This window comes from Stegostoma tigrinum, chromosome X (genome assembly GCF_030684315.1).
Source record: "Stegostoma tigrinum isolate sSteTig4 chromosome X, sSteTig4.hap1, whole genome shotgun sequence".
NCBI lineage: Eukaryota > Metazoa > Chordata > Chondrichthyes > Orectolobiformes > Stegostomatidae > Stegostoma > Stegostoma tigrinum.
This window is the reverse complement of record NC_081404.1, coordinates 1,568,313-1,581,225: the sequence shown is the minus strand read 5'-3', so window position 1 is coordinate 1,581,225 and position 12,913 is coordinate 1,568,313. Positions and strand designations below refer to the sequence as shown.

The 12,913-nt window shown below is 44.6% G+C and overlaps 1 protein-coding gene across 3 annotated transcripts in view; it reads left to right on the top strand.

The window, feature by feature from the left end:
- LOC125448316 (tumor necrosis factor receptor superfamily member 14-like) overlaps window positions 1-12,913 on the top strand; it is a 56,703-nt gene that overhangs the window by 33,672 nt on the left and 10,118 nt on the right. For all 3 annotated transcript variants that reach the window (XM_048523558.2, XM_048523557.2, XM_059643358.1), the window contains exons 5-7: window positions 7,097-7,190; window positions 10,111-10,253; window positions 11,959-11,978. In XM_048523558.2, coding sequence (XP_048379515.1) covers window positions 7,097-7,190; window positions 10,111-10,253; window positions 11,959-11,978 — 257 coding nt within the window. The remainder of the gene's footprint in view (window positions 1-7,096; window positions 7,191-10,110; window positions 10,254-11,958; window positions 11,979-12,913) is intronic.

Below are 12,913 nucleotides of genomic sequence, written 5' to 3'. Positions count from 1 at the left end.
GTTCTAAATGTCTGAACTACAATCAGCCAGCTCAGCAAGCAAATCCACAGTCTGAGCTACAAATCTTCAATTAGTGTTCCTGGTGCTGTGAGGCATCAGTGCTAACCACCGAGACATGTGCTTGTATTGGAGGCACAGTACGGCAAAGATTCACTGAGCTAATTCCTAAGCTGCAAAGCTGAGTACATTGGGTTGATATTCTGTAAAGTTTAGCGGAGCGAGAGGTGATCTCATTTAACCATACCAGATTCTGAAGGGTATTGCCAGGCACATGCTGAAAGATTGACTCCTGTGGCTGGGGAACCAAGAACTTGGTGGCACGCTTGGAGAAATATGAGCAGATCTGGGCACTACATCTTAGGAAGGATATATTGACCTTGAAGGGGGTACAATGATCTGATTGAAGGCTTCAAAATCATAAGAGAAAACGCAGGATAAATAAAGAGAGGCTATTTCCACTAGTTGGAGATTCCAGATCAAATGTTTAGTCTGAGAATTATGGCCAGAGCATTCAGGACAGATGATAGGAAATACTGCTCAATTAGATTGGCAGGAGGTGGGGAACCGGATTTGTAACTCAGAGGATGAGGTATTCAGCCTTCCAACAGAGACAACATGGAGTGAGGTTGTTAATAAAGAAATGTGGCTGATGGAGCGTAATTGTGGACACAGAGATGGTTTGAGGTGTTTATACTTCACTGCTAGAAGTATCAGAAATAAGGCGGTGAACTTAAGAGCATTGGTCAGTACTTGGAACTACTATACTGTGGCCATTACAGAAACTTGGGTAACTCAGGGTTTGGAATGGTGGTTGCAAGTTCTGGGATTTAGATGTTTTAAAAGCACTAGGGAGGGTGGTAAAAGGCGGCAGAGTGGCATTGCTAGTCAGGGCTAGTATAGCAGCTACTGAAAGGCAGTTCGAAAATGATATGTCTATAGAGTCAGTTTGGGTGGCAGTCAGGAACAAGAAAGGAGCAGTCACTTTGGGGGATTTTTAGACCTCCTAATAGTTGCAGAGAAGTGGAGGAGCGAATTGGGAGGCAAACACTCGAAAGGTGCAGAAAACACAGGGTTGTAGTCATGGGTGACTTCAACTTTCCAAATACTTTTTAGTTCTAATAGTTTAGATGGAGTGGATTATGTCCAGTGCATTCAGGAAGGATTTCCGACACAGTATGTAGATAGACCAACATGAGGAGAGGCCACTTTGGATTTGGTGCTTGGCAATGAAGTGGGCCAAGTGTTAGACTTGTTGGTAGGAGGAAATTTTGGCGGTAGTGATCATAACTCTTACTTTTACAATAGTCATGGAAAGGACAGGTACCTAGAGCAGGGTCAGGTTTATAATTGGGGGAAGGATAATTATAATTCTGTTAGGCAAGAACTGGGTAGCATAAAATGGGAACAGATGCTGTCAGGGAAGAGCACTATAGAAATGTGGAGTTTATTTAAGGAATGCTTACTGAGTGTGCTCGATATGTTTGACTCGAGCAGACAGGAAGGATGTCGAGTGAAGGAGCCTTGGTTCTTGAGATTGAACAACTTAAGAGAAAGAAAGATGCTTATATAAGGTTGAGGAAACGAGGATCTGAAAAGGCTCGAGAGGAGTACAAGTTATCCAGGAAGGAGCTGAAGAAGGGGTTGAGGAGAGCTCTAAGGGGGCAGGCTCGAGAGGAGTACAAGTTATCCAGGAAGGAGCTGAAGAAGGGGTTGAGGAGAGCTCTAAGGGGGCATGAGAAAACCTTGGCAGATAAGATCAAGGAAGTCCCCAAGACTTTTTACACCTACGTGAGGAATAAGAGAATGACCAGAGAAAGAGTAGGGCTGATCAAGGATTGTAAAGGGAATTTGCACGGAGCCTAAAGAGATAGGAGAGGTCCTAAATGAAGACTTTTCTTCGGTATTCACAACTGAGAGGGACCTAGTTGTAGGGGAGGACAGTGTGAAACAGGCTGGAGAAGGTGGATGTTGGTAAGTAAGATGTGCTAGGTATTTTGAGGAACTTGAAGATAGCCCTGAGCCTGATGGGATTTATCCAAGGATTCTATGGGAAGCATGGGAAGAGATTGTAGGGCCTTTGGTGATGATCTTTGTCCTCACTGTCCACGGGTATAGTGCCAGAAGATTGGAGAGAGGCAAACATTATTCCCTTGTTTAATAAAGGGAATAGGGATCACCCCACAAATTACAGGCCAGTTAGTCTTACTTCTGTGGTGGGAAAGTTGTTGGAAAGGTCTCTGAGAGATAGGATTTATGATCGCTTGGATAGGCACAGTTTGATTCATGATAGTCAGCATGGATTTGTGAGGGGCAGATCATGCCTCAAACCTTATTGAATTCTTTGAAGAGGTCACCAAACACGTGGATGAAGGTAGAGCAGTGGATGTGGTATACATGGATTTAAGTAAGGCATTTAATAAGGTTCCCCATGATAGGCTCATGCAGAAAGTAAGGAGGCATGGGATAGGGGGAAATGTGGCAGATTGGATTCAGAATTGGCTGATCCTTAAAAGGCAAAGGGTGTTAGTGGATGGAAAATATTCAACATGGAGCTCAGTTACGAGTGGTGTACCACAAGGATCTGTCCTGAGTCCTCTTCAATTTGTGATTTTTGTAAATGATTTGGGTGAAGGAGTGGAAGGGTAGATTAGTAAGTTTGTGGATGATACGAAGGTGGGTCAAGTTATGGTTAGTGCGGATGGCTGTTCTAGGTTATAAAGGGACAGTGATAGGATGTAGAGCTGGGCTGGGAAGTGGCAGATGGAGTTTAACCCTGAAAAGTGTGAGCTGATTCGTTTTGGAAGGACAAACTTGAAAACAGAATACAGGGTTAATGGGAAGATTCTGGACAGTGTGGAGGAGCAGAGGGATCTTGGGGTTCATGTCCACAGTTCCCTGAAAGCTGCCACCCAGGTGGATAGAGTTATTAAGAAGGCGTATGGTGTGTTAGCTTTCATTAATAGAGGGATTGAGTTCAAGAGCCGTGAAGTTGTGCTCCAGCTCTCCAAAAGCCTGGTTCGGCCACATCTGGAGTATTGTGTCCGGTTCTGGTCACCTCATTACAGGAAAGATGTGGAAGCGTTGGAAAATGTGCAGAGGAGATTTACCAGGATGGAATGGAGGGAAGGACTTAAGAGGAAAGGTTGAGAGAGCTAGGGCTTTTCTCTTTAGAACAACGAAGGATGAGAGCTGATTTGATAGAGGTATACAAAATGATCAGTTATCAATAAAGTGGACAGCCAGAGACTTTTTCCTAGAGTGGAGATAACTATTACAAGGGGGCATAGTTTTAAAGTGAGTGGAGGTGGATAGAGGGGAGATGTCAGAGGTAGGTTCTTTACTCAGTGATTGAGGCGTGGAATGCGTTGCTGGAGAGGGTAGTGCAGTTGGCCTGATTAGGGGCATTTAAGGGTGGCACGGTGACTCAGTGGTTAGCACTGCAGCCTCACAGCACCAGCGACCCGGGTTTGATTCCAGCCTTGGGCGACTGTCTGTGTGGAGTTTGCACATTCTCCCTGTGTCTGCGTGGGTTTTCTCCGGGTGCTCTGATTTCCTCCCACAATCCAAAGATGTGCTGACTAGGTGGATTGGCCGTGCTAAATTGCCCGTAGTGTTTAGGGATGTGTGGGTTATAGGGGGGTGGGTCTGGGTGGGATGCTCCAAGGGGCGGTATGGACTTGTTGGGCCGAAGGGCCTGTTTCCACACTGTAGGGAATGGAATCTAATCTTAAGCGGCTATTAGATAGGCATATGGATGATAGTATAAGGTAGGGGTGGAGGTTTAGACCTTAGGATTGGAGTAAAAGTTCAGCAGAACATCGTGGGCTGAAGGGCCTGTACTGATCTGCGTTCTATGTTCTGCACACAAAAGATGATAGTGGTTTGGAACTGTCTTCCACAAACTCTAGTGGATGCTTGATCACTTCTCAGTTTTAAATCAGATACATTTTTGTTAAGCAAAGCTATTAAGGAATATGGGCCTGAGGCAGGTATATGGACAAATCAGCCATGACTTCATTGAATGGTGGAACAGGCTTGAGGGGCTGAATGGCCTACTGCTGCTCCTACCATCCTCTGATGAGGTGATCATTTAGGACTGAGGTGAGGAGAAATTGTAAATCTTTGGAACTCTGTACTCCAGGGAGCTCTGAATACTTATGTCTTCAAAGTTGAGATTGATAGACAAACCCTCCAACACTGTAGTGCTCCCTCAGTAGTGACCCTTGGGCGCTGTAGCACTTCCTTAGCACTGACCCTCCAACACTCTGCCCCCTCAGTACAGCAGTACCCCCCTTCCAACAGTGTAGTATACAGTTTTATTTTCTAAATTTGATTGTGGATAAAATGAGGAAAGAAAACAAAAAGGACTATGGAAGTAATGGCTGCACGTTTTTAAAAACAAGTCACCAACACTCATTGTGCTGTTTGTCTCACCCACTGTTTAAACAAAGCAGTGAAGATGTTCATAGATGGCACAACACCAGGGTTTGTATGCGGATTTAAATTTGGCCAGCAATAAATCTCAATTGCACAAATCTGTCGTGTTTCTCAAAGGTTAACAGATTGACACCAAATCCAAGATTGGTTCCTGAATAACTGAGACATGCCTTCAGACTACTGCAAGGGCAAATGCTCTCACTCTCTCTGCCTTTCTTCCATTTATCATAAATTGTTGTTCTTGTCAAATACAGGATCCTGGTCGGTGTTTTCTGTTAAGAGATAATGGGAACTGCTGATGCTGGAGAATCCAAGATAACAAAGTGTGGGGCTGGATGAACACAGCAGGCCAAGCAGCATCTTAGGAGCACAAAAGCTGACGTTTCGGGCCTAGACCCTTCATCAGAAAAGGGGGATGGGGAGAGGATTCTGAAATAAATAGGGAGAGTGGGGAGGCGGACTGAAGATGGATAGAGGAGAAGATGGTATGGGTGGGGAGGGTGTAGGTCAGTCCGGGGAGGACGGACAGGTCAAGGGGGTGGGATGAGGTTCGTAGGTAGGAAATGCGGCTCGAGGTGGGAGGACGGGATAGGTGAGAGGAAGAACAGGTTAGGGAGGCGGGGACGAACTGGGCTGGTTTTGGGATGCAGTGGGGGGAGGTGAGATTTTGCAGCTGGTGAAGTCCACATTGATACCATTGGGCTGCAGGGTTCCCAAGCGGAATATGAGTTGCTGTTGCTGCAAACTTCGGGTGGCATCACTATGGCACTGCAGAAGGCCCAGGATGGACATGTTGTCTGAGGAATGGGAGGGGGAGTTGAAATGGTTCATGACTGGGAGGTGCAGTTGTTTACTGCGAACCGAGTGGAGGTGTTCTGCAAAGCGGTCCCCAAGCCTCCACTTGGTTTCCCCAATGTAGAGGAAGCCACACCGGGTACAGTGGATGCAGTATACCACATTGACAGATGTGCAGGTGAACATCTGCTTGATGTGGAAAGTCATCTTGGGGCCTGGGATGGGGTTGAGGAAGGAGGTGTGGGGGAGGTGTAGCACTTCTCGCAGTTGCAGGGGAAAGTGCCGGGTGTGGTGGGGTTGGAGGGGAGTGTGGAGCGGACAAGGGAGTCCTGGAGAGAGTGGTCTCTCCGGAAGGCAGGCAAGGGTGGGGATGGAAAAATGCCTTTAGCGGTGGGCTCAGATTGTAGATGGCGGAAGTGTCGGAGGATGATGCGTTGTATCTGGAGGTTGGTGGGGTGGTATGTGAGGACTACGGGGATTCTCTTTTGGCAGTTATTGTGGGGGCGGGACGTGAAGGATGTGTTGTGGGAAATGTGGGAGACACGGTCAAGCGTATTCTCGACCACTGCGGCGGGGGGGAAGTTGCGGTCCTTGAAGAACGAGGGCATCTGGGAGGTGCGGGAGTGGAATGCCTCATCCTGGGAACAGATGCGGCGGAGGCGGAGGAATTGGGTCTAGGGGATGGAATTTTTGCAGGAAGGTGGGTGGGAGGAGGTGTATTCCAGGTAGCTGTGGGAGTCGTTGGGCTTGAAATGGACATCAGTTTGGAGGTGGTTGCCTGAGATGGAGACACAAAGGTCCAGGAAGGTGAGGGATGTGTTGGAGATGGTCCAGGTGAACTTAAGGTTGGGGTGGAAGATGTTGGCGAAGTGGATGAACTGTTCGAGCTCCTCTTGGGAGCAAGAGGCGGCGCCGATACAGTCATCAATGTAACGGAGACTTAGTTCCAACAGACAGGTAAACTAGTTTGTGCATTGATTAAGTCACTAACTTTGGTGGCAACCCTGAGAGTAGCAGAGTTTGAAAATCAGTGCACTTTCCCAATTGGCTCAGCTCAGTAGTGTCTACTTTGACCTGCTTAAGTCTGTGGGACATGAACTTGACCCTTTTGAGCAATGGCTCCCTCCAAGACACACTTTGTGGTGTGTTGCCCAAAATCTGCCAAAGCAGTAGTAGGAGTGCTGCAATGGACATTGACAGCTGAGACAAAGTTCTAAAATCAGACAGAATCTGTTTATAATGGTAATGACTCCTGTTGGAGCCAAATCTTATTTAAATTGAGGGAGAGAGCAGAATGCTGAAATGCACTGAGGTCTAGGTGACCTTTGTAATTGTAAAAAGTCAGCAACAATTCTGAATTCCAGCATCTGCAGTTTTTTTGGGTTTTTAAACAAAGGATCAGCAGACAACTACAGTAATAACAAATGAAATGTTGACCTGTTATTGTAAGAGTATACAAACAGAAGTCATCTGACAACTGGATAGGACATTGAGTAGACCACCTGGAGTGATATGAACTGTTTTGGCCTCGTTGCTCAAGGAAGGACATATTTATCTGGAAGCAATTCAGGAGAGTCACTTGGCTGATTCCTGGGTTGAAGGGCATTAGGAAGGGCCACCGGCTCTGAAACATTAACTCTGATTTGTTTCTTCATGGATGCTGCCAGACTTGCTGAGTTTTTCTAGCAACTTCTGTTTTTGCTCCTGATTTACAGGATCCACAGTTCTTCTCACTGTGTAAGTGAGATCAGGATTGTACACAGCTGGTATCTGTACTGCTCCATGTTTGTCAGGCAACTCAGACTAGAACTGTAATAACCACCCCATTATTGAGAAAGCTGAATGCTTAAACTTTGTTTCACAGGAGCTTACAGAAAAAACACCGTGTGCCGCCGTAAACAAATTGGAAATGCTTTATCTGAAGAATCAACTACAGAATCACCCAAAGAAGGGACAGAGTGAGTTGATCGTTATACATCACTTTCATTCCAACATATTTGCTGATATGGCAGACCAATATCATGGCAGCATCACTGTTTCCTCTTCACCAGATTTCCCCCTTTCTGTCTGAAAAATGCTGAATCCTATTGAAGTGTAGTCGCATGGGTTTTGGCAGCCTTTGTTATCCCACTTCTAGTCATGATCCTGAGAGAGGTTTCCCAATTTCTCATGCTTGCAGACCGAAACTCTAAATTATCAAGCTGTTGGGATGAGGAGGAATGAACTGGCACACCCTATTTGTCCCCTCTGTTAGTCAGAATAAGGTTCGTTTACAGAGGGTCACCTCCCTTGATGGTATCTTTCTCCCAGACCAAATGAATTTATATTTTGACAGGAACCAATTAAATCAAGCATTTTGGGGTTAACAAAAGTGAATTTATTATTTACTGTGAAAAGCATTAATAATACCTCATGTATTTGCACCAGTTAGGTATTTTAAAATGCGTCTAAAATAAGATGATGATGAAGGTTAAAAGGTATATGGATTACTCTTTCATGGCGATTTGTGAAGTGTATATAGTAGAATGTTAACAATTGAACGGTCCACTTCGGGATTCTTGTGTTTGCAATTAATTGAAATCCTTTTAATTCCCATAATTCCTTTTTACAGTGGTTTGGTGGCAACACTCAGTGAGAGCCCTTGTACTGTTTCCTTCTGACTGGCTTTGTTGGCTAGTTAGCGCTCTCTCACTCGGAGTGAGGCAAAGTTTACCTGCAATGCAGGGATGATTTGTGGGTGGTTCTTTGACTCTGACCTTAACAGTGCACTCTAACTTGAGCCCAGGCTGGTAACATAAATAACTCAAGTGCAGCACTAGCTGCAGCACGCCTGTTGTGTGTCTGTGTTATGACAATTCCACAATTACTTTGCAAGTGTGGCCTTCGGTTGGTCCCACACAGGACTTTGCCAAACTGCACTGAACTTGTATTCACAGTCTTTTTTTTTTGTTTATTGAATAACCTGTTTTCTAACAGGAAAAACAGATCTTGAATTAAAAGTTAATGTCCATGGTATTTTGAGGTTCTGATCTGACATCATGAGAACTAGAACAGTCAGTAATTCTTCTGCAGTCGTGGGTTATCACTTCATTGCCTGATTTTAGCCTTGCTAAATGTCAGCAACTGCTGTCCAGCAGGAAGGTCAGAAACCAAAGCCCAAAAGTATGCCACTAATACGTATTCCTATTCCTATCCCCCAACATGCACATGCACCCCTGGCCCACTACTTTTTTTTTGCAAGTTTACATCGCCACCCTAATGAAAGAAAGAGGCATACATTTCATAGCACCTTTCTAACCAGCAAATTATTTTTGAAGTGTGCCAACTATTGTAATGGAGGAAATGCTGCAGCTAGTTTACTGTTTGTGGGAGCTTGCTGTTTGGAGTGTTCTGTTAAACATTTTGAGGACACCACAGAGAGCTCACCTACTCCTCTTCAGATCCCCTTGTGGAATTTTTATGCCCCCACCTGGAAAGTAGATGGTGTCTTGGCTTAATATCTCCTTGGAAAGATGGTACCTCTGGCAGTGTAACACCCTCTTAGTGTAACCTTGAGAGTTGTGTAACCTTGAGAGTTTTGATCTGTAAAACATGCTGAAGTCACTATAATAGGATGTGAACTTTTGATCTTCTAAGTCAGAGGGTAGAGGTCTGCCTATAGTTTTTCTATCACCTTGATACAATGGAGAACAGCCTTCCTTGACAAGCACACCTGTAAGTCGTGTGGTTCACAATGTAGAAAGTCCATAGGGGTTGCACTAAATTGCCCAAGAGATGGAATATTTAAAGCTGGAACTTTCTCCCTGGAAACGTTGAATAATTTGGGCGCTTAGCAATTTCTAGTACTGAGATCAATAGACTTCTGTTGAGCAAGCTTGCAAAAGATGGGGACAAAAATGGATAGATGGAGTTGAGGTTTTAAAAAAAAAAATTAGCTGTGAACAGCTGACCAGGATCAAGGAGATGAATATGAGATAGCAAGGTGTAGAGCTGGATGAACATAGGCCAAGTAGCGTCAGAGGAGCAGGAAAGCTGATGTTTTGGGCCTAGACACTTCTTCAGAAATCTTGTTATCTTAGATTCTCCACCATCTGCAGCTCCTACCATCTCAAACAATTTCAACCCCACTGCGAAGCCAGCCTTCCTGCTCCTCTGCTGCTTGGCCTGCTGTGTTCATCCAACTCTACACCTTGTTATCTCAGATTCTCCCTCTGCAGTTCCTACTGTCTCTCAAGGAGATGAATGATGCTTTCCTGTTTCTATCTCAAGTGAGCTAGCTAGCAGCATGTCATGATCCACACCTGGTATTGTATTCTGGGCTCCTATTGAGCAGTGACTGAAATGTACAATATAATCCATGTGCATCAATAGAATCCCTACAGTGCAGAAAGAAGCCATTAGGTCCATCAGGTCTGTACCGACCCTCTGAAGTACATCTTGCCCAGACCTAGCCCCTTCCCTATCGCACATTTCTCATGGCTAACTCATCCAGCCAGTGCATCCATGAACACTACATGGAAATTTAGCTCCCACATCTTTGGACTGTGGGAGGAAACCGGAGGAAACCCACGCAGACACTGAGAACGTGCAAACTCCACACTATCACCGAAGGAATTAAACCTGGATCCCTGGTGCTGTGAGGCAACAGTGCTCACCACTGGGCCAACTGTTGTGGGCAATCTCTCACAGGAAATGGAATAATATCAAACAACCACTGGACTGTCAATAGAAAATTGACACAAATGTGGAGCAGTGTCACTGAGCCTGCACAGTAATTCCACTTAATCCCATTACTCCTCAGACCCTGAAATCTACTCTGCATTGAATTTATAAAAATCTTGCAATTTATATTTCTCAATGTTCATCTTGTTCCAACAGAATGCCTGTGCCTGGACAGACAGGGGATACATCTGGATGCGTTTCCGACATCTACGTTATAATCCTTGCAGTGCTGTTGGTTATTCTGTTAGGAATACTTTTGTTCCTGATAAGGAAATCCTTGACCACTTGCTTCCATTCAGGTATTTCTCGAATTTCAAAAGATTGTGAATTGATTTTTGCGTCCACAGTATGGAAATGTTGGTGCTCATATCGAGCCAGCTGGGAAAAGGAAATCTTGGGGCTCAGAAGTAGTTGTTAGGGCCAAAACTGCTACTGTCAAAGAGCCAGGGAGACAGGTGATGAAAACAAAAGCAGAGTTGTGTCTGGAGTAAACTGACACCAAGAGCCAAACATTTTGCTGCTTCTGTAGAGTGTGTCGGGCAGGCAAAGCTAGCTCAGGTGGGACAGGGGTTGTGGATAGATTTGAAAACAAGGCCTGGAGCCCAGAATTTGAGTGACTGTAGTGCAGGGATCCTGTGCAGCTAGGTGCAGAGTAGGGTAGGATATCAGAGGCCTAGAACTGTAGGAGAGGCTCAAGATGAGTTTGGAGAATAGGAGGAGACTTGGTGGGGAGACAAGAAGCACAGAATGGTAAGGGCAAGGGGGTTGTGGGGCCAGGTGTCAAAGAGCCGTGAGTGGGTTAGGAGAGCAGTCGGATGATGTTAATGGGAAAGGGCATGGGGAGAGCTGGATTGGGAGGATGGACTGGAGTTAGTGTGTAAAGGAGAGTGCAGGTTTGGGAAGGTAGGGTGGCAAGGAGACTGTGGAAGTGGGTGGATGCTACCCAGGGTGGGAGATTGGTGAGTGAAGAGTATATTGATTTGTTTGAGGGGCTGGTGGATTCACTGTGAAATGGATGTGTTTGCACAACAGCTGAAAAGACTGTTTGTTTCTCATATTGTCATTTAAGTGAGTTCTGAGTCATACTGATTATAGATCAAGCTGAGACTATGGTAGAAAAGGTTAAAGGATGTTTGGGCATGAGGTGCTGCTGAAGTTGCCCAAATGGGCAGCAAGTACAAAGTGCAGTATTGTGCGTGTGTGAAAATGAACAGCAAAAAATCAGGAATAAATTGTGCCCTAGTAACCAAGCCAAAATGTGAGGTGGCCACCTGAAGTATGGGACAGTTGGTCACCTTGGCACGGTTCTATCATGGATGTGTCTGTAATTTCTCATGACATCACAGTTTCCATTGAGTGACAGGAGCTCTGTTAATTCGGGTGTTTTCTGGGCACCACGTCTCACCGGTTTCAGAGCAACAGCCTGTAGAAATCTCCTGAGCCATGTCATTGTTGTCCTTGCCTCATGTCAATTTACTCAGCACCACTTGGAGGGAAAGGTTGGGCCTTGGCTGATGCTGTGGGTGCTCCTGAAGCAATACCAGGAGTACACTTATGTGCAGTCACGTTGGCTAACTTTGTGGGTGGATTCTGCTGACGGGGGCCTGACCCACTGATGATAATCCATTAGGTCAATCCAACAAGCAGTCGGAAGAATTGTGATGAATAGAGGAGCATAGCTGAAAGATTTGCAAGGATCCTAGTTCCATGTCATCGGGTATTAAAGTGACAGCAAAATACTGAGTTTTTATTTCAGATTTCCAACAAAGCATTGGAAATACTCAGCTGGTCTGGCAGCAGTTGTGTAGAGAAACAGTTAATGTCCACTCTCTAATAAACTTCTTTGGAACTGGAAATGCAGCTCTGATGAAGAGCTGTATTCAATTTGAAACATTAACTGTTTTGTCTTTGCAGCTGAGCACTTACAACACTTTTGTTTTTATTTAATTATTACCAGGGGTTTAAGAATCTTATTAAAAACTATTTTATATTTTTGTCTTTTAGCTATCCCATGGTATTCAAAGGTAAGCCAATTTTTTGTTTCCTGGATGAAGCTTAGTGTTCATACAATCCGGGATCAACCAGAAGTTGGGGGAGTAAAGTGTGTGCTGTGGATGGGAGTGTGTGAATGTGCCATTTAGCTTGCCCTTTGGAGCCCAATCCACAAAGATCCGAGATGAATTTAATTTAGAGTTGGTGTTATTTGCTTGTATCACTGTTTCCATGGAGATGAGTTACAAGAATGACAGACTCATTTTTATAAATCAACCGTTTGAGATGACTAACCAGAGTTGCTACTTATTGGTGTAGATCTATTACTAATAGTATCTCCTAAGAGTAATTTTCTGAAGGATCCCGACCCAAAACGTCAACTTTCCTGCTCCTCTGCTGCCTGGCCTGAGGTGTTCCTCCTGCTCCACACTTAACTCTTACTACTAGTGTCTGATCTGTTCCATTTACTTTTGAAGGAAGGAACTGCATGAGATATGACTTTATCTGCATCTTCAAGAGTTCCATAAGGGACTTAGCTCTTGTTCTAACTTTTCTAATCACCATTAAATGATTATTATCCAGACATGGAGCACTATCAACTTACCAATATGATATTACTGTCTATTTAATAATGCCATTCAATAATGAGCAATCTTCATCCAGAGCTTAGAAAAATATACAAGAATATTAACTGATGTAAATAGCCATTGAACAATTCTCTCCTAACTGGAGACTAAGTTTGAGTTAAATATTAGCTAAAAGACCATTTACCATTACTATCACAGTTTCTCAATTTTCAGAGGCTAATCTTATTGATGTTTTTGTATCCCACTTATGCATGTGATATTTGTCCCTGTTCTGCTGAGTTATCCTAAGTGTATGAATTGCCTTCTGTTGCAATCGATTTTGTCTCTGCTCATTTCTTCTTAGCCAGTAGTTGGTCAGCTCAGCTGGTTATAGCATGGTG